General features: G+C 49.1%; 2 protein-coding genes across 5 annotated transcripts in view; one reads left to right on the forward strand and one right to left on the reverse strand.

Annotated features, from left to right (window-relative positions):
• Nucleotides 1–480: 480 nt before the first annotated feature.
• On the forward strand, nt 481–19851 carry TGM4 (transglutaminase 4). The gene is given in 12 exon segments (XM_061197468.1): nt 481–556; nt 3821–3887; nt 8411–8511; nt 9411–9452; nt 10161–10265; nt 10268–10327; nt 11822–12103; nt 12678–12725; nt 12728–12843; nt 14394–14530; nt 17102–17264; nt 19771–19851. Coding segments are annotated over 12 exon segments (1278 nt in total).
• Nucleotides 15406–22632, reverse strand: part of ZDHHC3 (zinc finger DHHC-type palmitoyltransferase 3) — a 57835-nt gene continuing 50608 nt past the window's right edge. For all 4 annotated transcript variants that reach the window (XM_061196617.1, XM_061196618.1, XM_061196619.1 and 1 more), the window contains one exon: nt 15406–20217. In XM_061196617.1, the coding sequence (XP_061052600.1) occupies nt 19960–20217 (258 nt within the window). In that variant the 3' untranslated portion in view covers nt 15406–19959. The remainder of the gene's footprint in view (nt 20218–22632) is intronic.

Below are 22632 nucleotides of genomic sequence, written 5' to 3' on the forward strand. Positions count from 1 at the left end.
CCTTCCTCGGCCTCCGGTCCAGATCCCAGACTCCCAACCCTGATTTTTGCAGCATCTGAGTGTTTTTCAGGGATTCATGAAAATCTTCCCAGGAAAAGGCCGTTGATTTAATTTTCCTTTCATTTGGAAGTCTCTGTTTTTGTAAGAAGTCTGGTGGGAAAGTTGCCTTCAGGGTTATGCCTGAGAGGTGGAAGTGGGGTGGAGGAGGGAGCTGCATTTCTTCATTCAACAAAGTATTATTTAAAAAATTTTTATTGCTGTACAACACATATAAAGGATGCATATCTTAAGTGTCCCTACGATGAGTTTTTACATATAAATACACCCATGGAACCACCACCCAGGTCAAGGTGAATAACATTTCCCACATCCTGGAAGGTCACCTGCACTCCTTTGTAACATCAAGGAGGGCCTACTGTGGGTGGTGATGGGGATGCAGCCGGGAAGGCAAAATTAAGGTCTGCCCTGCGGCTTAGCGGCATGGGGACACTGTCACAGTTCTGCTGGTGCCAGGACATGCCCCTCACGGAGTCCAGGCCCCGCGTGGATCAGTCGTGTGGGTCAGCTGCCTGGTGGGTTGGGGGCAGGGGCTCAGCGCCCTCCTTTTGCTGCAGGTGAGGGGGGTGTGGGGAGGCAGAGTGGTGCAGGCGGAGTTGTGTCAGGGGAGTCCTGTCCCCACTTCACCTCCTGTGTCACCTCTCTGAGCCTGTTTCCCCACCAGCAAAATACTAACAATAGTTAATGAGCTAATAAATGTTTATCTCATAGTCCTATTGGGGCGGGGGGAGCACTATGGTCATTCCAAGTGTCTAAATGAGGAACCTGAGGCACAGAAGAGATTAAGTAACCAGCCGAGGTCCTACAGCTGGTAAGAGGGAGAGCTGGGATTGCGACCGAGAGCCCACTGTTCCTGTAAGATATCTTATAAAAACAAGCATCTCACAGGTTTTGGTGGGGGGGAGATCCTGGGTCACAAACAGAACTGTTTTGTGACAACAACAAGCCACTGTGGCTATAACAACTTCTACCTATCCATCCAGTCATTATCTACCCTCAAAGGCTGGGTGAAAGCCTGGGGCACCCTGGGACCGATGTCCCCCTGGGGCTCAGGCTCAGGCTGCTCATATTCCAAGAACAGAGACAGGGGGTTTTTTTTGCTGCAAAAGACAGCTGACATTTAACTTGCCCCCTGAAGTGCCAGGTGGTGGGCCAGGCCCCTTATGTTTATATTATCTATGGAATCGTCCGAACCACCTGGGCGGCTTCCCCTCCATGCTGTAGTGAAGGGAGTAAAGGTCAAAGGGGAAAGGTGAAAACACCCGCCAGGTTTCAAACCAAGTCTGTCTAGGCCCGTCGGCAGGATTCGCCGAAGCCGCCTGCTTTGCGTGGCTGCTTTTCTGTCTTGGGCATCTGCTATCCCAGCCCATCCTGGCCACTCCTGGTCTCTGGGGGAGACAGGCTTGTTCCAGACGGGGTGATGTGTTAGGACTGATGGATTCTTCTGGGAGGCTTTTGTAGAGTTCAGGGTGTGGCCAAAGGGGATGTGTCCACCATGTCACGTGTCTTTGCTTAGGTCAAGGTGGTGGTCGGCAGCCCCCGCAGGCTGTCTTAGGCAAGTACCACCTGCCAGTGAAAAGTGGAATCAAACATCTTCAAGTCTGAAGAAAATATGTTGTACCCAGGTTTCTTTTCAACCCATGGTGTGAGGGTAACGCGAAACTCAGGTCAGCTAGGGAAATGTGTCAGGTGAGACTCATGGGAGGAGGCAAGAAGCAGCGCCTACTGTGTGCCTCGCATGGTCTGTGAGCTTTGCTTACTGTCCAGGTGGTTTCAAACTAGGTGAAGGGACCAGACCCAGGGACAGATCATGGGTGGCTTTGGAGCAGCCCCTCTGTGGCTGAGCTCCTTGGCCATTTCACTTCTCCCCTGCCTGACCCCCGCCATCTGGCTTTGGCCTCCACCGCTGTACGGAGGCTTCCCTTGTTGGGGGAGTCACCCCAGCTTCTTACTTGCCTTCTCCGGGTGCGGGGCCTGAATCCTGACAGGTGTTTCCTTCCTCCTGAAAACTCTCTGCTCTTTTGGGTCTCCTCTCTCCCCTCCACGTTTTCATTGGCCCAACCCCTTCCTACCTGCGGCTCCATGGGAGCCTTCGCGCAAACGGCACTGGAGGGCATTCCTCCCCCACCAGCACCAGCCTCTCTCCCGTGGCTGCTGGGCATCTCGCCACAGCTTTACATGCGCTCGTTGGTTACCAGACCTTCTCCACACCCACGCTCCTACAGCCACCTTGAAGCTAAAAACTCAGGTGTACAGGCTAGAAACCAGGGAGCTGGTTTTTTATTTATTTATTTAGTGTTTGGAAATGATTTCAAGCTGCAGAAAAGTAGGCAAAAATGGTATGAAGAACATCCATATGCCCTTTATCCAGATCCACTGTGAACATTTTGCCCTATTTTCTTCATCATTTTCTCTCTCTTCCTCTCTCTCCACACACCCACACTTTATTTTTGAACCATGTGAGAGTGAGTTACATACATTATTGCTCTTTACCCATAAATATTTCAGTGTGTATTTCCAAAGAATAGGAATATTCTCTTGCTACACTGCTGTTATCAACTTCAGTAATTCAGTGTTTACATAACACTGTATGTAATCTACTTACTGGAATTCCAGCTTAATCAGTTGATGCAATCATGTTCTTTATAACATTTTTTTCCCTCCAGTACAGGATCCAGTCCAGGGTCACATACTGTGTTCGGTTGTCCTGTCTCTTTACCTCCTTTCATCTGGAACTGTTCCTCAGCCTTAGTCTTTTTTGATATGGACATTTTTGAGTAATAGACCCCCTCAGCCCCCCCCTTTTTTTCACTAGAACATTCCTTATTTGGGGTTTGTCTGATGATTCATGATCTTTATTTTTTTGTTTTTATTTAATTAATTTGTTTGTTTGTTTAATTAATATTTATTTTTGGCCACACTGCACGGCTTGCAGGATCTTAGTTCCATGACCAGGGATCAAACCTGTGCCCCCTGAAGTGGAAGCGAGGAGTCCTAACCACCGGACCACCAGGGAAGTCCCGATGATTCATGATCTTTAGATTCGGGTTATGCCTCCCTGCCTGGAATATTACATAAGTGATGCTGTGTCCTTCTCAGGACATCACAGCTGGTGGCACACAATGTCCACCTGCCCCTCTTTGGGGATGTTAAATTTGATCATTTGGTCAAAGTGTTGTGCAATTTCCCTGCTATATAATTACTATTGTTTCCTTTGTTGCTAATAAGCAGTCCTTGTCTTGTGGCAACACTTTCAGGCCGTGCAAATATCCTGGTCCTCATGAAAATGCTCCCCCCCTTGATTTACCAACCACTGACAGCTCATGCCTGAACCAACCTTCTCTATGATGGTTGCACAGTGATTTTCCAACTCCAGCTCTCCCTCCACACTTACCTGCTGGGCCCTGGTATTCTCCTGTAAGCAGAGCCCTCCCTTCACCAATCTGTCTATCATCTGTCTGTCTGTCTGTCTAATCTATCAATCATCTATCCATCTATGAAACAATCTATCTGTATGGACTCAGGGATCTCATTTGTTCCCAGTGGTTTACAGTCATTCCTGTTCTTAATTATGTTTATGCTCAGACTGTCCCACGTTTGCCCAGTGGAAGTCCCGCACAGCTGGTGAGGAAGTGAGCATCTTTTTGACACCTGTCTTAACTCTTGCCTCCCATGTCTTACCCCCCAACACACACTGTTTCAAACCCCTCGTGTAGACCTTGCGGGACCTCCCCCCCACCTCTCCCCCCCACCTCTCCCCCAGACCAGGCAGCTTCCTCCTGTGACAAGGCTGCCTGTGTCCAGGGGGTGGACGATAACCCCACGTGCATGTGTGCCCTTGCTTCATAGGACGTGGTTTTCACGGCTGATGAGACAGAGTGAAATGAGAGCGTCCCCCACAGCACTGGCTACCGTTACATCTGTTGTGTCGACTCTATCAAAGAAAAGCCCTGGAACTTTGGTCAGGTGATGAATTGGTCATCCTATGGCTGGGCCAGGCCCCACCTTTTTAGTTAGGTAGTAGCCAGTAAAGGTTATGCAGAAACGTTTGTGAGCCTCATGCCAAACCCCAACCCTATACATGTGACACTTGCCTAGAGAGGGGTAACCCTCCCCCCCAGAACATGCAGACAGGTGGCAGAATCAGAGCTGGGCCTAGGGCCTTTCCCATCCCCCTCTACTCTCTGCCACCCCCCCACCCCCACTTCACAGTGTATTTATCAAAGAACCAACCACCTAACAATTATTCACAAGGAAGCTCCATTACAAGTGAAATATTGACAAAGATAAAGAACTTCTAGAACTTTTTTTATTTTTTTGGCCACCCCTTGCAGCTTGCGGGATCTTAGTTCCCTAACCAGGACTGAACTCGGGCCTGTGGCAGTGAAAGCACAAAGTCCTAACCACTGGACCAGAAGGGAATTCCAAGAACTTCTAAAACTTGAGGGAGATTTTTTAGAAGACTTTGGTCTGGAGGCTTCTGCTCAGTGGAAGGATGAATGTCTCTGTGCAGCCACGAGGCAGAGCAACAATGTGGAAGGAGGAAGGGCTCCATGGCTCTAAATGCACAAATCCAGTGGCGAGGACTTATGGCACCAGAAACTTCCAGCCTTTCGTCTCACCACCTTTTGCAACAAAAAAACTTCTGGAAAATGCCATACTCTACACAACTGCTTGGCTGCCCCTCCCCTCCCTGGGTCTGGACACCTAGGATAGGATGGAAATTGGGACAACAGAGGGGGGGACTCCCATGAGTGAGGCCTGCTGTGTGCACTCTGCAAGGTGCTTCACAAGCATCCTCTTGTTTCACCCTCACTCCATCCCTGGGGGGCGGTTACCATCACTACTTACAGGTGAGGGGGTGGAGGGAAACAAAATGGGAGGAAGTGGTTGGCACAGGAGGTGGGGAGCAGGTAGCGAGTTGGTGGGGGAGCAGTCACCAGAGGAAGGAAACAGCCAGAATGAGGACCACAGCAGGGTGGGGAAGAAGGGATCACCTGAATCCTAGGTAATTGCCCCTCTGAGAAAATCAAGGGGTAACTTTAACAACCTCAAAGAATTATGACCATGGAACTTTCTAAGACTCTTTCTGAAGAATGAAGATTATTAGCTATTCCTTTTATTTTGGTAGTTTCCCTCTCAGATTACAAAAATAACACATGTACTTCAACTCTGTAAATATACTAAAACCATTGAATCATCCAGTTTAAAGGGTGGATTTTATGGGCTGTAAACTATATCTCGATAAAGTGGTTTAAAATAAATATATCAATAGAATTCAAAAAGTAACACATATGTTTATCACAAAAGACCTAGAAGGCTTAGAAGATACAGAGACATGGAAAGAAATGAAATTATAATCTCCTCCCTCAGTGATAAATACTTCATGTTCTAGTGTGTGTCATTCTTTTTCTATCACTAATTCATGCTTACAGAGTTGAGATAATGTTATACGTGCACAACTTTGTAGTCTATTTTGTTTATCTTGATCACAAAGGAATTTTCTCCATGGTATTAAAAACTCTGCTGGTACGTCTTTATAACGGCTGTGTAATATTCCACCCCATGACTCTGTGGGTTTACTTAACGGCTGCCTTGGGTATAGACCTTTAAGTGGTTTCTGGTTTTCCATGCTGTGGGAGACTTCTCTGTGAGCCTGTGGGCAGAGTTCCTTGCCGGGAGATGGGTGGTCCCACAGGGTGGTTGTGAAGTGCAAATTAGGGAGTATGTGGGAACTCCCCGGTGGTCCAGTGGTTAGGACTCCACGCTTTCCCAGGGCGTGGGGTCAATCCCTGGTCGGGGAACTAAGATCCTGCAAGCCACGCGGCACGGAAAAAAAAAAAAAAAAATTAGGGGGTATGTGTTAAGTTTCTGACATGGAACAAACACTTGTTAATGGCCTCTTTCTTCATTTCCCAAAACAACTGCTGCATTTGTCTGCCAAGCCAGAGCCTCCTTGAGATCATGGAGCTGAAGCACCCCACGCCGGGGTCCAGGACCCTGTGTGCTCCGGTAGGTGTGGGAGGCCTGGTCATGGCCTCCATCTCCCCTGCTTGGACATGCTGTTCGGTGGCCTGCCCTTTCTCTCCTAAAGCCTGCTCTGGGGAAAGCAGTGGCAGGGGGGCCCCTTGATTCCTAGAGAAATCCCCTCATCTTGCCCATCAAGTACACATAGGGATGGACACGACCCCTAGTTCCAGCCTCTCCTCCTCCAGGAAGATCTCTGGCTGTGAAGTCAGGGCTTGGTCACCTCTGTTGGTCACACAGGTCTCAAATCAGAAGCCTCCTCTTCAGGGAGATTTTTCCTGGCTCCCTGGCCAAAGGAGCCTGCTGCTCTCACATCCACCTGCTGTCTTTTCTTCATAGCACTTGTCATTCCTGAAAGTGTTCGTGTGTTCCGTGTTTACTGTCTGACCCCCAGTACCCACCCCAATACCACTTCCCAGACCAGAGCATGAGCACCTGGTCCTGTGAGGACCAGGATCCCCAGTTCTTACAGGGATCCCACTTGTTTGAACTATCGCAGCTCTGAGAGTCCTTCATAAGTTTTCTTACCCAAATAATAATAAATCATAAATAATATTACAAAGAATACATACATTGAATCTCAGTATAAAAAATTCTGATAATACAGAAGCCTGTAGAGTAATTTTGCCCCAAATTTGATGCTGTCTTATACTGTTTACCAATTGCTCAGCAGTTATTAGGTCCCCCCGCCCCCCCGCCACCGCTGGACTGTAATCTCTTTAAACTACACCTCAGTGCTAGGCCTGATTGACTATTCAAAGCTATCAAGAGATCTACACCTGCTGAAGTCTATTCTGAGTGCAGGTTTTCGTCAGACCTGAGTGCAGAACCCCAGCCCTGCCGCTTGGAGGCTGACCCCACGGCTTGACCTCTCCAAGCCTCGGCTTCCCCATCTGCAAATGGTATTCACGTGGAATTCCCTTTTCCTGCCTGCAGGCTGGGCTCCAGTTGGGTAAGCAAATTATTCCAGTTCCTTTGGGACATTCCTGGGTTTAGGACTGAGAGTCCGTGTCCCAGGAAAGCCCTCAGTCCTGGGCCAGCAGGATGGCTGTCACCCCTGTCCACCTTGCCCAGAGCAGCTGTTCTCAAATGGTTTGGTCTCAGGTCCCTTTTACACTCTTACAAATTATTGAGACCCCAAATCACTTGTGTTTATGACTTTTTTTTTAAGGGAATTTTATTTTATTTTATTTTACTTTTTTTTGGCTGCGTGGGGTCTTCGTTGCTGCGCTTGGGCTTTCTCTAGTTGCGGTGAGTGGGGGCTACTCTTCGTTGCAGTGCACAGGCTTCTCATTGCAGTGGCTTCTCATTGCAGAGCGTGGGCTCTAGGTGCACGGGCTTCAGTAGCTGTGGCTCACGGGCTCTAGAGCACAGGCTCAGTAGTTGTGGCGCACGGGCTTAGTTGCTCCGCAGCATGTGGGATCTTCCTGGACCAGGACTCAAACCCATGTCCCCTGCATTGGCAGGCAGATTCTTAACCACTGTGCCACCAGGGAAGTCCCATGACGTTTCTTTCTGCAAATATTTACCATTTTAGAAATTTAAACTGGGAAGTTTAAAATATATTTATTTAACTGATTCTAAAAGAGTAATAATAAATTCAACACGTTAACATAAATAACACATTTTTGTGAAAAATAACTATTTTTGGAAGCCTAAACTATGTCAGGAGAGTGGCATTGTTTTAAATTGTTATAAATCTCTTTAATGTCTGGCTTAATAGAAATCAGCTGGATTTTCCTACCTGCTTCTGTATTCAATCTGTCCAGGGACATTGTTTCAGTTGCAATATAGGAAGAAAATCTGACTTCCCCCAGATACGTAGGTGGAAAAGGCAGGCATAACTCCATAGCCTTTTCAGATAATGGTGGATAGTCTTCTTTGATTCTACACCCATGTGTAACAATTGGTGGTTTTGTAAAGTTGATCGCTGTGTGGAATCTGAAACCATGTCAATCAACTTTTCATCTTCGGTCCGTGTGGGAGAGAATGAGAGGGAGAAACACAAATAATGCCTGGGGTTTATTGTGCAAATCGTTTTGGTCACAGACCTCGGAACAACCCAGCCAGCACCCCGGGAACACTCTCCAAGGCCCAGAGAGAGAGACAGGAGCCATGGGGCTGCTCTTGCCACCTGGGTGGTGGGCAGCTGCGTTCATCTCTAGGTGAGTCTTAAATGCCCCCTTTGTGGGGTGGCTGTGACTGTGTACCTGACCCAGGGGGATGCCCCCTCCATGGTCGGGGCTCCCACTCCCTCCTGGCCTGCCTGGTAGTTCCAAGTAAGTGACTGGTATTGTACCCACAGGGCCCTCTCGCTGGCCCTCAGGGGCCCAGGCACAGAGCGCACGGTGCCCGTGGAAGGATATGCCTGCTCCTGCCCCTTTACCACCAGGCCGAGTTCTCCAGCCCAGGGCGGTGGGCTGGAGTGTGAGGAAGGAGAGGAAAGGGGACAGGCCGCCAGCAGGCGAAGCTTGTACTGGTCTTGCTCTAGTTCTCAGGGGTGCGGGTGGACTTGCACCCCCTTTCCAAGCTCTGTGACCCGGGGCAAGGCTCTGAGCTTCTCTGGGTTTCTGTCGGCTCATCCTTGGGTTAATATGAGGACTCAGTAACATGTAACAAGTATGTGTTATGCCTGACACGTGTGGGCCTGTTTGTACCTATTCCCAGGTGATTCTTATGTGTTGGAGTTTGGGAAGCAGTGGGCTAAACCACTGTTTATTTTGAGGACACCAGCCCAGAGACATGGGGCAGGCGGCCCAAGGTTGCACAGCAAGGTGGTGGTTGAGTCAGCAACACTGACTCCCAGGGCAGTGCTCCCTCCCGACATCCAGGCACCTTTTTAGCCTGTGCCCCAACCTTGAGCACCCAGACCTCCCAGGTGTTGCGGCAGTCACTTCCGAGGTTAGGTTAGAAAAGATTCCATCGCGTGTAAGGGAATATTGCTCCTTCACCCCTAGAAATATGTTGCTGTCCTTGGGCCTGCAGGAGCTACTGTGAATCTTTGGCCACAAGGCAGGGCTTCTGGTCAGGGCTGCCTGACTAGCACTCCCACCCTGGGCAGGGGAACTGGATGGGCAGTTAGCGCGTTGGTTATCTGCTGCCGTGTAACACGTTACCCCCAAATGTAGGGCCGTAACACAACAAATGCTTATCATCTTGCAGTGTCTGCAGGTCAGGAATCCAGGCATGGTGCTCTAGCTCAGGGTCCTTCAAAGACTGTAGACCTCTTGGGGCTCTTGACTGGGTTGGGGGCAGGCGCTCACACGTGGCTGCTGGCAGCCTCAGGGCAGGGACATCAGTTCCTCACCATGTGGGCCCCTCCACAGGGCTGCTCACACCAGGTAGCCGACTACTGTCAGAGCCAGTGAGTGAGAGAGGGAGACTCCAGGATGGAAGCCGCAGCCTCTTTGTAACCTTGTCTCAGAAGTGACATCCCCTCACTTTGCCGTGCTCTGTTGTCTAGAAGTGAGTCACTGGGTCCAGTCCACATTCTGGGAGAGGGGTTTCTGCAGGGAGGAGGAGGGCATTACTGGGGGCCCTCTTAGAAGCTGCCTACCACACCTGGGAAGAGGAATTTGCTTTGTTCCATAGGAAATATAACACCGCCCATTAGGATTTTTGAAAGCATGAACATCTTTGGAGCCCAGCATCACTCCCTATCCCTCCCCGCCACCCATTGCTCTGTGGATGCTTGGGTCCAGGAGGCACTGACATGCCGGGGCCACTTGGGACAGGAGGAAAGCATAAACATGTCATCTGCAGAACAACCCTAAAGGTAGGTGTTCTAACGATTACCATTTTACAGAGGAGGAAACTGAGGCACAGAGAGGTCAGCATGTGCCTCAGGTCAGCTGGCTGGTACGCTCCTTGGCCCTTTGTCCTGGTCCAACTGCACCCTCCCCATGTTCTGAGATGCTCTGTGGGGCCGCACTGGGGGCTGTGTGGCCAGGCTGGGCTAGGCTGCCAACACCTTGTTCCGCTGGGGGTGGGCACTGACCATCCCCCCTTGGGAGACCAGGGGCCAAAGGGAGAAGTACCAAGGTGGGGCTGATCGCCCCTGCCTGGTGTCATCTCAGAGCGGAGAGCATTGGGCATCCCAGCACGCGGCATGACCGCCTACGATTCAGCCCATGACACTGAAAATAGCCTTACGGTAGACACCTACCTGAAAGAGACAGGCGAGCCATCTCTAGCATGACTGAGATTCCATCTAACAGGTCTCTGCCCTTCAGAGTGTATTCTTGTTGGTTTTGTGTCAGTCCTTCTTTAAGTAGGGCTTTTAGGCCTGGGGAGAGGCAAGCAGGCCTTGCACCTCTTTTTAAAAATGTCCTCATTAAGGTTTTTGTATTATCTGACCAGCCGATTCAACTTGCTATGACCTTCAGTGCTTCCCAGTACTCCCCAAATGAAATAGCAGTTCCTCAGCCTGGCCTTCCAGCCCCTTCAGAGTCAGCCTCCAGTTCCTTTCCTGACTTTACACCCCAACTGTGCTGCTCCCTCTTCCCTTAAACGGCTTCCCCCCTCCAGACCTCTGCCTCTGCCTTCCCCATCTGCTACTTTCTTTTCTGAGGTCTCTGCTATCCACGTGCCCCTTGCCCCCTGGCCCCCAGTGTGTGTTAAGTTTTGTTTGTTTGCTGTTGCTGTTTGTTTAGTAACTTTCCTGACAGAGTTCTGCAAAGTCTGTATTCTTTGTTGTACATGGCCACTGAAGTCTCTGCTCAGTGTGCTTAGTGGTCAGCTAATGACTGGACAGGAATTTCCATAAACATCTTGGATTGATAAGTCTCCTAGCTATTGCCAAGGGGCTCTGTGTAAAGTTGGGGTACACATTTAGTGCTCTGGCAGGCAGTTTTCAACTCTGCCTTAGCCTTCACTTCCTGCCTGTGCAGGGACTCAGGGTCAGTCAGAGGTGACAGCTTATGGCCTTCTAGGTCTTTCCTGGGCATGTACACAGCCCTACACATGCATGTGGCTTTCTAGATTCCCAGGAATCTGTCTGAGCTTTTCAAAGCCCCTATGGATGTTATTCAGCTTTTCCTTTTAAGTTTTTTGGTGAGCTTTTTCCCTCAGCTGTTACTGTTGCCTTAGGCAATTTCAATGTTAAACAATGCCCTTTTTTTTTTTTTTGACAAATGCTTTTGGGTTAAGGCAAATTATAAGGAGTGAGCTCTGAATCAGCTCAAAGCCCCATGGGTTGGGGTTTCCAGGGGACTGCCAGAATGCCAGTTCTCTGTGGGTGGGTATTTGGAGATCCAACCCCATTCTTCTCCCTTCAGAGGTGATTAGGCTGCTGGTTTTCACTGTGATTGTGGTGCTGTTGGATTTTAAGGCTACTGTGGAGCTGGGGAGAAAGGGATGGGAATCAGCAAGTTAAGAAAACCATAAAACACTCTATTGTTACAGAGAATAAATGCTCCTCAGATAGTTGCAAGCCTTTGGCTAATTTCAAGGGTTCTGAAAAAGTTGATTTTGACCATTTTTGCCAATGTTCTCATTGCTTTTATGGAGGAGTGAATTTTCAGAGGTCTTTATTCTGCCATTCCCACTGACTGACATCAGAATGTGCTATTTTTCAGGCATGGTGATTTGAACACCTCTCTGAATCCATAGCCCTTGGGTCCCTGAAATGTCCTTGGAGTCCAGGCTGGTGGGTAGGCTGCTTCTGCCTCCGGGGTGCATTGGGACATTGGGCCCGTGGAGGAGCCCTCTAAGGAAACTGCTTTTGGGTCTCACTCAGGCTCCCCTGAGGAGAGGGAGGTCATGGACCATGCCTTCTCCCTCCGCAGTTATGAGAGCGAGTACAAACTACCCCAAAAAGAGGACCTTCTTTAGATGTATGTCCACGCAGAGCCTGTGCTGCTGGGAAACCCTATCGAGTTCACCATCACTCTCAAAAGAAAGACAGACAGCTACCCCAAAGACTGTCACATCTCGGGCTTCCTTGAACTGCAGACATACATGGGCAAAAATGCCACCAGCCTGGGCATCCTTCATAAGACCACACAGAGGCAAGGTCAAGGTACTGGAACCATGGGCAAGAAGAGGGATCAGAGTCCCCACTATCTGAGATGCCCCTCTTCTCTGTGGACTATTTCCATACACTAACAAACTTGTGCGTATGAGTAAACACAAACAAACATTTATTAAGTACCTACCACCTGGTAGTTACAAGGAATCTAGGCACAGAGAAAATGGGGGCCAAATAGACTACTAGTCCAGGAGCCTGGGGTCTATCACAGAGTCAGAAATTAGGGGTGCTGGAAGTGTCATTAGAAGTCTTCTTTTATGATGGCAAAGATTTTATCTCAAATGCCTAATCAATGGGTTGTGGGTACCCAGGGCAGTTGAGAATGGGCAGAAAGCCCCCAAAACAGCTGTGATGTCTCCATGGACTCAGGATGGGAGCCTGGAGAACGCAGCCAATTATTATTCCACCTTTAGCCCAACTTCTTGTTTTCCAAGGAGAGGAAGAGACTTACCCAAAATAACCCAGTTCCATCCATCTAGATTTCATCTAATTCTGTGCTTGATGATCACTCATTTGGGGGGGCTATAATAAATGACCACACCCCTCCTCTCTAGCTCTTTGGCAGCATCTGAAGAGACTCTGCCCTTGGACTCCAATACCTACATGGGCAGCCTATGTTTGATGATGAACCAATCATCAAAAGTTTCATAATTGCAGGAATTCTAGAGTCCAAGGAAATGACCGCCTCTCAGGAGTTTGCATCTTTCCAGTACCCTGAGCTCCCCGTAGAGGTTAGCCACCTGCAGGCAGAAGGGGCTCCTGGCTGGAGTTTGGCCTTGGCTTGAGGGTGGGGCCTTAAGAATCCTGGAGGGACCCCTGGTTGGCTCATTCTTCAGGTCAATTGTATTCCTAAGAAAAATGACACCTTGCTTTTCCAAATAATTATTTCTGGAGAAGTGATGGATCAAACAGTTTTTTTTTTTACATTTTTAGTCAACTGAATTCTTAACACTTTAATTTTTGGAATAAGTAATTATTTGCACATTGTACAAAATTCTAAAGATGCAAAAGTTACAGGGGCCCACCCTCCTGGAAGGCAGTTAGCGGTCTTTCATTACTTAATTGTCAAGAGTTTCTCTTAGGGAATTTCACTCCCCACCCTCACCCAAGTGGCTTAGCAGAGTATTTCTTCCACCTCCGGAGAGGAGTCTGGGAAAACGCACATCTCTCCAGGCAGTCATGGTTCCAGGGATGTTTGAGGTGCCTTTTAACAGGTGTTCTAGCTTTGCCTGGCTGGCCTGCCTTTTAATTGGCTCTGACTGTATTTCAGGAATTAAGAGGTTTTAGCTAATATATCTGCATTGCCAAAGGCATGGAGAAACCACAGGGTGTTGGTGGGGAGTGGGAACTGGATCAGAAGAGCTAGATATTTGGATGAATGTTACAAATGAGGTGAAACCTGAAACATGCAAAACATGATGTAAGCCCAGGGGATCCCTGGGTGGAGGAGGGGCACCAGGCCTGAGGTGTGGGTCTGAGGAAGAGGGCTCAGCCAGGGCCAGGTGGAGGAAGTGGGTACACTAGTGTCAGGTGTTCTGGCCAGATTAGAGGTAGGGGCACTCTGAGGGAAGAACAGAGCTTAGCTTCAGTTCTGCTTCTTTCTCTGGGCTGCTCTGTGAGGCAACTTGACTGACAGATCCCTTTTGGGATTTGGGGTCTTGTCTGTGAGGAGGTATGATATCCAAGGGTATGGAAGGGAGCCCTGGTGTGGTGGGCGGGAGCCTGTGTATTAACCCTGGAGCTCGGGAAGGGCATCTATGGGAATCCTCCCTCACAAATGTGCCTTGTTTGAAGGGCCTTTCTGGGGAAGCCTCCTTGCACCCGTCTGTCTTGCTAGATGGGGCATCTCAGAACCACAGGCTGCAGGTGGGGCTGGGTGGTGCAGGACGGTCCTTAGTTTGGTGAAGAGGGATGCTGCTTAGGGCTGCAAAGAGGCCAGGATACAGGTCAGGCTTGAACTCTGGCTGGCATGGCATGACATGTCTTGAGTTCCTTAAAAGAGAGTCTGACAAAGCTCAGGATGTCAGGTTATTTATACATATACATGATTGCCGGCAACACCAGAAGCTAAAGAAAGGCATGGAACAGATTCTCTCCTAAAGCCTTCAGACACACACACACACACACACACACACACACACACACACACACACACACACACACTTTCGTGGCTTGATATAACTCATCATTTTGGTTCTATTTCTCTGCTTTTACTTACCATGAAAACATGTACCTGACTCACACATCTTCTCCCCCGCTTCTCATCCCCGCCCCACCACAGCTGCCTGACGCAGGCAGAATTGGCCAGCCACTTATCGGCACATACATCTTCTAAAATGCCCTGCACATCCCTTTGACAGACACCAAGTCCTCTGTGGAAAGCCTGGGCGTCTCCCCGTTGCAGACCATTGACCAAGGGTGAGTCCACTTAAGCTGTTCTTACAAACAGTGCAGAAAATCTCTCCAGGACATAGATCTTTGCTCATGTGTGCAGGTATTTCTGAGATGTGAATTCACGGTAGGGGGTTATAGGGTCAAAATATAGATACATTTTGCTAATGCCAAATTGCTTTGGGAAAAGATTGCATTGATTTATGCTCCACCGACAGATCTTTTTGATTTTTGCCGATATAATGGTTGAATAATTTCACTGTTGTTTTAATTTGCATCTCTATTTGTGAGGCTGAATATTTTTATGTTAATTGACTATCTCCTGTGAATTGCTTGTTCAGATCCTTTACCTATTTTTGAGTCATTAATTTGTTCATATTGTGTGTAGTCTTTATACAAAAAAGTGTTATTGCTGCAAATCATTTTTCACAGTCTTTTTTTAACCTCTAAATGCCTTTCACCACTAGAACTTTGCCATTTTAATGTAGCCAAATTTGTTAATTCCTTCCTTTAGGGATACTGGGTTTCATGTCACCCCAAGAATATATGTTTCCTATGCTTTTTTCTAAAACTTTTGGCTTTATACTATTAGGCACCTGGAATTTAATTTTTTAGCATGTGGAGTGATATAGATAGAGCTCCAACTTTCTCAAATAATCTATCATGTCCTAGTGTTTTGAAATGCTGCTTTCATACATCTGGGTCTCTGGACTCTTTAATTTGCTTATTTATCTTCTCCTAATGCAATATCATACCATCTGAAGTATTGTAGTTCTATAGTACATATTGATACGTAGTAGGCAGATGCTCCTCACCACTATTTTTCTTGTTCATAGAACTTTTAAAAACTGTTGGGATTGAGATTGGCACTGCATTGAATTTACCAAGTTATCGGGGGGGAGAATCACGCCAAGTGACTACACTGAATCTTCCCATCTAGGCATGTGGGACATTGTTCCATTTATTCAGGTCTTCTTTGTTACATTTAGAAAAGTTTTATTGTTCATACACAATTTGCACATTCCTAGTTGGATTACATCCAAGATGTATTTATAGCTTTTGTGAATGAAATATTTTTCATTATATTTTGTACTTGCTTGCTGGACTATATGGAAACTATTGATTTTGATACGCTGATAGATCTAGCAAGGGACTTGACCAAACTCTAATGCTTTGTTCCTGAACGAAGGTTTCTGATGGTCTATTTCTTATAGGGTGTCTGAATATTCCAAGGAAAAACCAGTAAACTACTGTTTTCCTTAGACCTTAAGATACAGACAAATTAACTGGGGGAATATTGTTAAAATGTGTATTCTGATTCAGCAGGTGGGGTTGGAGGCTCAGAATCTGTGTCTCTAACAGGGCTCCCAGGTGATGCCACTGTTGCCAGTAGTGTGGCCCCCAGAGTACATTTTAGTAGTGAGAGGCTAGATGATTCCTTTTCTGTGATCCACCATAAAACAGATGTTCCTCTTGGATTTCATATGAAACAACTGTTTGCTAATACCCATGGAGCAAGAACATCTGTAAACACGGGCAGGATTCCTAGGAGGGTTTGTGAAATGTCAGAGCTGGAAGAGCCCCTGGAAGCTGGTTTAATCACCTTGCTTTACATCGGAGAATACTGAGGCCCAAAGAGGCGGCATAGTCATCTAAAGCATCAGAGCTGTGTCCCAGATCTGGTGAGTGCCATACCGGGGCCAGTTTATTCTAACTAGCCAGGGGACTGGCCTTCAGCAAGCCTCAGAAACTGAACCTCAGTTTCCTCATCTATAAAATGAGGATAATAATACCTGTTCACCGCATGGCACAGCTGTGAAAGTCAAATGGGCCAAACAGCAAGAGGAAAATGGATAGAGAATGGCCTGAGTGCCTAAGAGGACCCAGGTCTGTCTGGCTCCAGAGGTCATGCTTGTTCCTGGCCCTTTGTCTTCCCCCAGGGTGATGGTGAGTGAAGAGGAAGCCTATAGACCCAGGGGGCACAGACTCAAACTGGCCAGACCAGTTGGCGGTAACAATGGGGACAGTGGGGTGTTGTGGACAAACAGGAAACAGGTGGTAAACAGGAGTGGGTGCTGCCACTCACCTCATCTAACTGAGACTGTGTAGGAACGTGGGCCCTGCACTTCCGGATCTTCTGACCTTTCAGAATAAGCTAGAGGAGCATGTGTGTTCTTCTACAGTGTAAAGCTCCTGGGTCTTAAAATGCGGCAATTAATTCAAGTTGTAAAAATCACTGTGTGGATCAGACACAGCAAGTCAGAGGTTAAACTTGTCTTTAGCTTGTCAGTTTATAAACAGTGCTGCCAACAGCTGAGATGCTACTGGCACCCCTGCCCCGCCCTGGTGCCATGTTCCAACCCTGACAGGCTGCATCTGACTCTCCAGCATGGGTTTAATCATCAGTATTCATCAAAAGCTCCCTAGGTGCTTCTCACAGCACCCAGCATGGATGCCCACTGTGCTGTGTCCAGGAATGGCCAGGGCCCTTCAAAGAGGCTGAGCTGAGGTTGGGACTCCTGGTTTCTCACACAACTTACCTCCCCTCTCCTGCAGCATCCTCAGCTGAATGCATGTCTGTGTGTCTGAATTTTCCAGGACAGTGAAGCCAGGTGAGACCATTAGATTCCAAATAAAAGGCATCCCAACAATAGCTGGACTTGAGAAATTTATCAAGTTTAGTTCCAATCACGTGAAAGAGCTTCATGCTGAGAAGACTGTTCTCATCACAACTAGCCTTTGCCTGATGCCTTGGAAAGAGGCAGCAGCTCTGACTGGCTCTAAGCCTTGGCTGAGCGTTTCAGCATTTCCTGCTTTGGGATTAGCTTTCGGATAATTAGATTTTATTACTCATTAGATTTCAGATGATTAGATTTGATTACTCATATGAGGGCAGACTCAAGAGCCAGCTAGGTGAAAGTTAGCGTTCAAAGGCCAACACAAACCACAGGCAGCAGGACCCGCTAGGCCAGGTCATGTGGAATCACAGGGTAGCCTGTTGACAGCTAGAAACGCCCAGCCTGGGCCACAGAACCTCACCTCCCTGCCTTGAGTCATGGCCTCAAAGAGCAGGGCCACCACTATCTGCAGTCAGAACCAAAGGCGTCCACAGCCACAGAGTCCCTCTGTGGAGACACAGGCTATCAGAAGCTGCCGCCCACTTGCCCGGTGAGGAGGGACCACCTCTTCAGCCTCAGAGTGCATCAGCCCTGGAAGCACCAGCCAGGTAGAGTCTTCTGCCAGAACTGGGCTGGGCCTGCTGGAAATACATTCTCTCCTCGCTATTGTCTGCCTGAAATCCCATCCCTCTTCCTTCCCTGAGGGGGGCCTACCTGAGGAAGAGCGGGTGGACGAGGCCTTTCCCTCGGATCTCTGCACACACCGGGCCTGGGCCTGGGCCTGCCCGCCAAACCAGAAGCAGGACTGAGGGCCAGGTGCTGTCTGTTCACCTTTGACTTTCGACAACTTCAGGCAACTTGAAACTATGGCACCTAAAACCCAACTTCACAGCCGCTACGCTTCCCCACGGTTGGTGAGCCTTCGAGGCACCTGTAGTGTAGTAGGCATGTCCAGTCTTCCACGTGGAAGGAGCCCCAGCCCCTTGGTGGTGGCAGATGACCCAGTGGTCCCTCCTACTTGATGACTGATGGTGTTGGTAAGTTAAAATCAGGAACCTTCAAGGGGGCCAATGCGGGGGTGGGGGGGTGAGCGAGGGAGGGAGGAAGATGGTAAACGGCCCCACCTCTCCTGGTGAGGGAGCCTGCATACCTGCTCCCTCCATACAGCCCCGAACCTTCTGCAAGGAAGCCACAGCCTCCTCACCTGGTCCCATCCAGACATGTCACTCTCACTCTAACACCTGAAACATCCCCCCCCTCCAGGCAGCGTTGGGAGTGATCGGAGAGCAGCCCTCCCCCTCATACTAGGCAGGCCCATCCCAGGCCCTTGCCCTGCTGAGCACTCCCAGCTCACGCGCGGTGAGGACAGCCAGCCCTGTGCTCCCCGGACATGCTGCTGGACCCCAGGTCCCCTTTTCAGGAAGGCCTTCCCTTGGGAACCATCTTGGATGTGGCCCTAGATGTGGTCTGTGAATTTGCTGATCCTGTTGCTTCAGTCCCTCTCTCTCATGGCCAAGGAGGTAAGATCCATCCCTCTGTACCTCCCATTCACTCCCCCATCCCCAGGAATAAAGCTGCCTTTGTGACCCTGTGGGCCTCCACCTCGGGGTGCAGAGGGGGCAGGCCAGCCAGAGGGGTCCTGACTTGGACCAGACCCAGGAAAAGAAGGGTGTTAAACAAGGGTGCCCCTTCCTGACCTTTGGGGTAAAGAAGACATCCCAAGGGGTGCCCCAAGTCTGCCTTGCCCACCACCTCATCTCACCAGTGCTGGTGGCCCCATAGGGGTGTGTGTGTGTGTGTGTGTGTGTGTGTGGTGGGGGGCTGTTTCAATCTGCAGGCCCTGGCCACCACCCATCCTTTCAGAGAGACATGATGGGCACTGTCTTGGGAGAACTGGCCTAAAACATTCAGGCCAGATTTCTGGTCAGTTCTGCCCATGTGGGTGGTTAGACTCTCTCCAGGACGGACAGTTAAATGCAGTTCTCATGGGGGAGGTCAGAGTTCCGGTAGCTCTAAATAGGTTCTTCCTCCCGACCCTCCAGTGGGAATGGACCGATTTTTAGCCACAAGGCAGGACACCTCCGAGCTGACTCAGGGATTCTACTATCTATGGAACGGGAGCTAAGTTTGAGTGCTACTGTCATAACTCAGGCTTGCTTCCAACCTGGGCATGTCCCGTGTGTGTGTGTATAGCCTGCTGTTGGAGTCCTGTCTCAAACCAAGCCTGAGCCCTGAAGGTAGCTGAGGCCGCCATGCCTTTCTTCTAGTTTAGGCAGGCACCAGGGGGAAGCCCTTTCGGGGGAGTGACCAGGATCCTTTCAGCCTTTCCAGGTCCATCTCTCCTGATGCCAGTGTCCCACCCCAGGTTCCCAAGGCCAGCCCTGCTCTGTTCTTCCATCACAACCGCACGGCCTTAGTTCTCAAAAGCCAGGAGCCTGGGCCCCAACCTTCTCAAGAGAAGACAGACATCCCACGAAAGGACAGAGGCCAGTTCTTTTCTGCCCCCAGGCTGCCCTATTCAGAGCTTCCTTTGCTGGGTGAGGCTGCACAGGCTGTGAAGGGCGCCCAGCCTCGGAGAATGGTTCCCGACAATCCCTCATGGGCAGATGAGCTCAGAGCAAGTTTCTCGTCTTCCTCTGTCACCCCTAGTCCACCCCCATCTCCGACCTGGTCCAACGTGGGGAGAGGGAGGAGGGGTCAGAGGACGGCAAGGCCAAGGGGGTGGTGTGAAGGGAGCAGTGGGTGCAGGGGAGCGAGTGGTGCCCAGGAGCCCTGTGGCCACGCCGCTGGCATATAGGGTGATGCGACTGCTTGGCGCCTGGCCCTCTCCCCACAGCATCATTCATCTGTCACCTCCACAGAGTCCTCGTCCTTCCTCTGCTCTGACTGCTCCTCTGTTGTTTCTGTGTTCTCAGTGTCTGACAGCGATGCCACCTGTCGCACCCAGTCACTGTCACTGAGAGGCTTTGGATGACGCAGTCCGGAGAAGGGGTTGAACCAGTTCAGGGAAAAGTCCCCACCAAAGGTCTCTTTGACTGACTTCCAGCTGCCTGTGCGTTCCCTGGGCTGGTGCTTTCGCTTGAGGCGCTCAATGCCCTGGAGGGACAATGGGATAAAGAGGGTCAGTGTGGGACAGCCGTGCACCATCTAGCACACCCCAGGTCCCGGCAGAGCAGAGCACCAAGGCCCAGAGCCAGGGGCTCCCAGAGGGTGGGGAGGGGCTCGGAGCAGCACAGCAAGCAGGGCCTGTGTTTCCCACCAGCTGCCCTCCTTTCCTTCCACAGGAGCAAGGGTGCCCGGCCAGCTGCTGCGCGGTGACCAGGCTGCCCAGTGGCTAAGGGCCAAGGAGTAACATCTCAGGCCTCTGCAGGCATGAGCTGGGCCACCTGTCCAGAGACCACCCAGAAAGACGACCCCTCCCCAAGTATCCTGGGCCACTCCCCCTACAGCAGGCGCAGCAAAGCCAGCACGAAGGAGGATGATGGGGTTAAGGGGGAGCGCAGGAGACACACGAAGCGTGAGGTGAGGAAGCAGAGGTGTGCACAGCGAGTGCCAACATGCAGCGGGCAGCTGGAGGGTGCACGGGGCTGCTGCGAGGGGGCAAAGGCTGGTGTCGAACCTGCACATGCAGTAGACATACCCTGTGGCCTCTCCCGAGCTGCCCACTCACCTGCCTCTGGGTGTCGGCTGCGCCAGGCCACAGAAGAGGGTGTTGGGAAGGGGGAGAAGCCAAAGGAGTTAAAGGCACAGCCAGGCCAGCTCTCCAGGCCCACCACACCCTCTGCAGAGGCTTTACCCCACTGGGGCTCTGCCTCCTCCATCTCTTCAGGAAGCCAAGGAGATTTGTCGTGGGCTTGCCAGGCAGAGGTACTGCTCACTGACAGCGCTTTCCACCTCAGAATGACCTCTGAGTACCTAGTTCTAGGTTTTCTCTTCTTTTCCACACAAGATCCTTACATAACCAGCATAATTCTTTCTGTTGTTCCGAAGGAGAAACTGAGATACAGGCACAGACTGAGATCTGGCCACACCTGGGCCAGTTCCTCTCCACCACTCTTTCTTCCCACACCATCTCAGAGATTTAAGTTTCTTGGCTTTTGGAAAAATGGTAGGTTAAAGAACCTGATCTCAAAGTATCTCCTCATAAGATACTTCCTAATTACCAAGGGTAAAACAGTACCTTTACAGTAAGGAAACTTCACAGATATAACTTTAACCAAACTGAAGTTAACATCACCAATAATGAAATGTATCAACATCACGTGCCCTCGGATACGGTGCCCCAAGGACAGAACATCACTGGTTTTCCTGCCCAAAAGGCATAATCTCAATCTAATTATGAGAAAACATCAGACAAATGCAGATGTCAGGATATTCTACAGAATATCTTCAACAGGATAATAATCTTCAGCAGATCAAAGTCTGATGAAATTGTTTTGGAACCAGACAGAAGTGGTGGTTGTACAATATTATGAATGTACTAAATGCCACTGAACCACACACTTTAAATTGGTTGCTTTTATGTGATGTGAATTTAACCTCAACTAGAAAGAGGATCAGGTTCATGAAAGAGAAAGACTGAGGAGGAACTAAACACACAGGACAAATGATGTAATGTGGCATCCTGGAACAGAGGACGATACTAGTGGGACAACTGGAGAACTCTGAATAAAGTACATAGATTAGTTAATGGTATTGTATCAGTAAATTTCCAGGTTTTTATATTTGTGTTATGGTTTTATAAAATGTTTACATTTGGAAAGACTGATTGAAAGGCATACTATTTGTACTATTTTTTTTTTTTTGGTTAAGTCTGAAATTATTTCTCAATAAAAAGCTAAGAAAAATCTGCGACACGATTTATGCAATACAGTCTTGAACACGGATTAATAATGAGAAGTTGGAAACAATCAAAATGTCCAGTAATGATGGCTAAGTAAATTATTCTATAAAGCAGAACACTATGCAGTTATTAAAAGTGGCATCAACGACAAGGGCCTAATTTTCAAAATATACAAACAGCTCATACAACTCAACAAAAAACAAAGAACCCAATCAAAAAATTGGCAGAAGGCCTAAATAGACATTCCTCCAAAGAAGACATACAGATGGCCAGTAGGCACATGAAAAGATGCTCATCATCGCTAATTATTAGAAAAATGAAAATAAAAACTGCAATGAGGTACCACTTCACACTGGTCAGAATGGCCATCATCAAAAAGTCTACAAATAATAAATGCTGGAGAGAGTGTGGCGAAAAGGGGATCCTCTTACACTGCTGGTGGGAATGTAAATTGGTGTGGAAAACATACCAATGGCTGCTATGGAAAACAGTATGCAGGTTCCTCAAAGAACTAGAAATGGAGTTGCCATGTGATCCAGCAATCCCACTCCTGGGCATATACCCAGACAAAATTATAATTTGAAAAGATACATGCACCCCCTATATTCAAAGAAGCACTATTTACAATAGCCAAGACATGGAAACAACCTAAATGTCCATCGACAGAT

This window comes from Eubalaena glacialis, chromosome 7 (assembly GCF_028564815.1).
Source record: "Eubalaena glacialis isolate mEubGla1 chromosome 7, mEubGla1.1.hap2.+ XY, whole genome shotgun sequence".
Lineage (NCBI taxonomy): Eukaryota > Metazoa > Chordata > Mammalia > Artiodactyla > Balaenidae > Eubalaena > Eubalaena glacialis.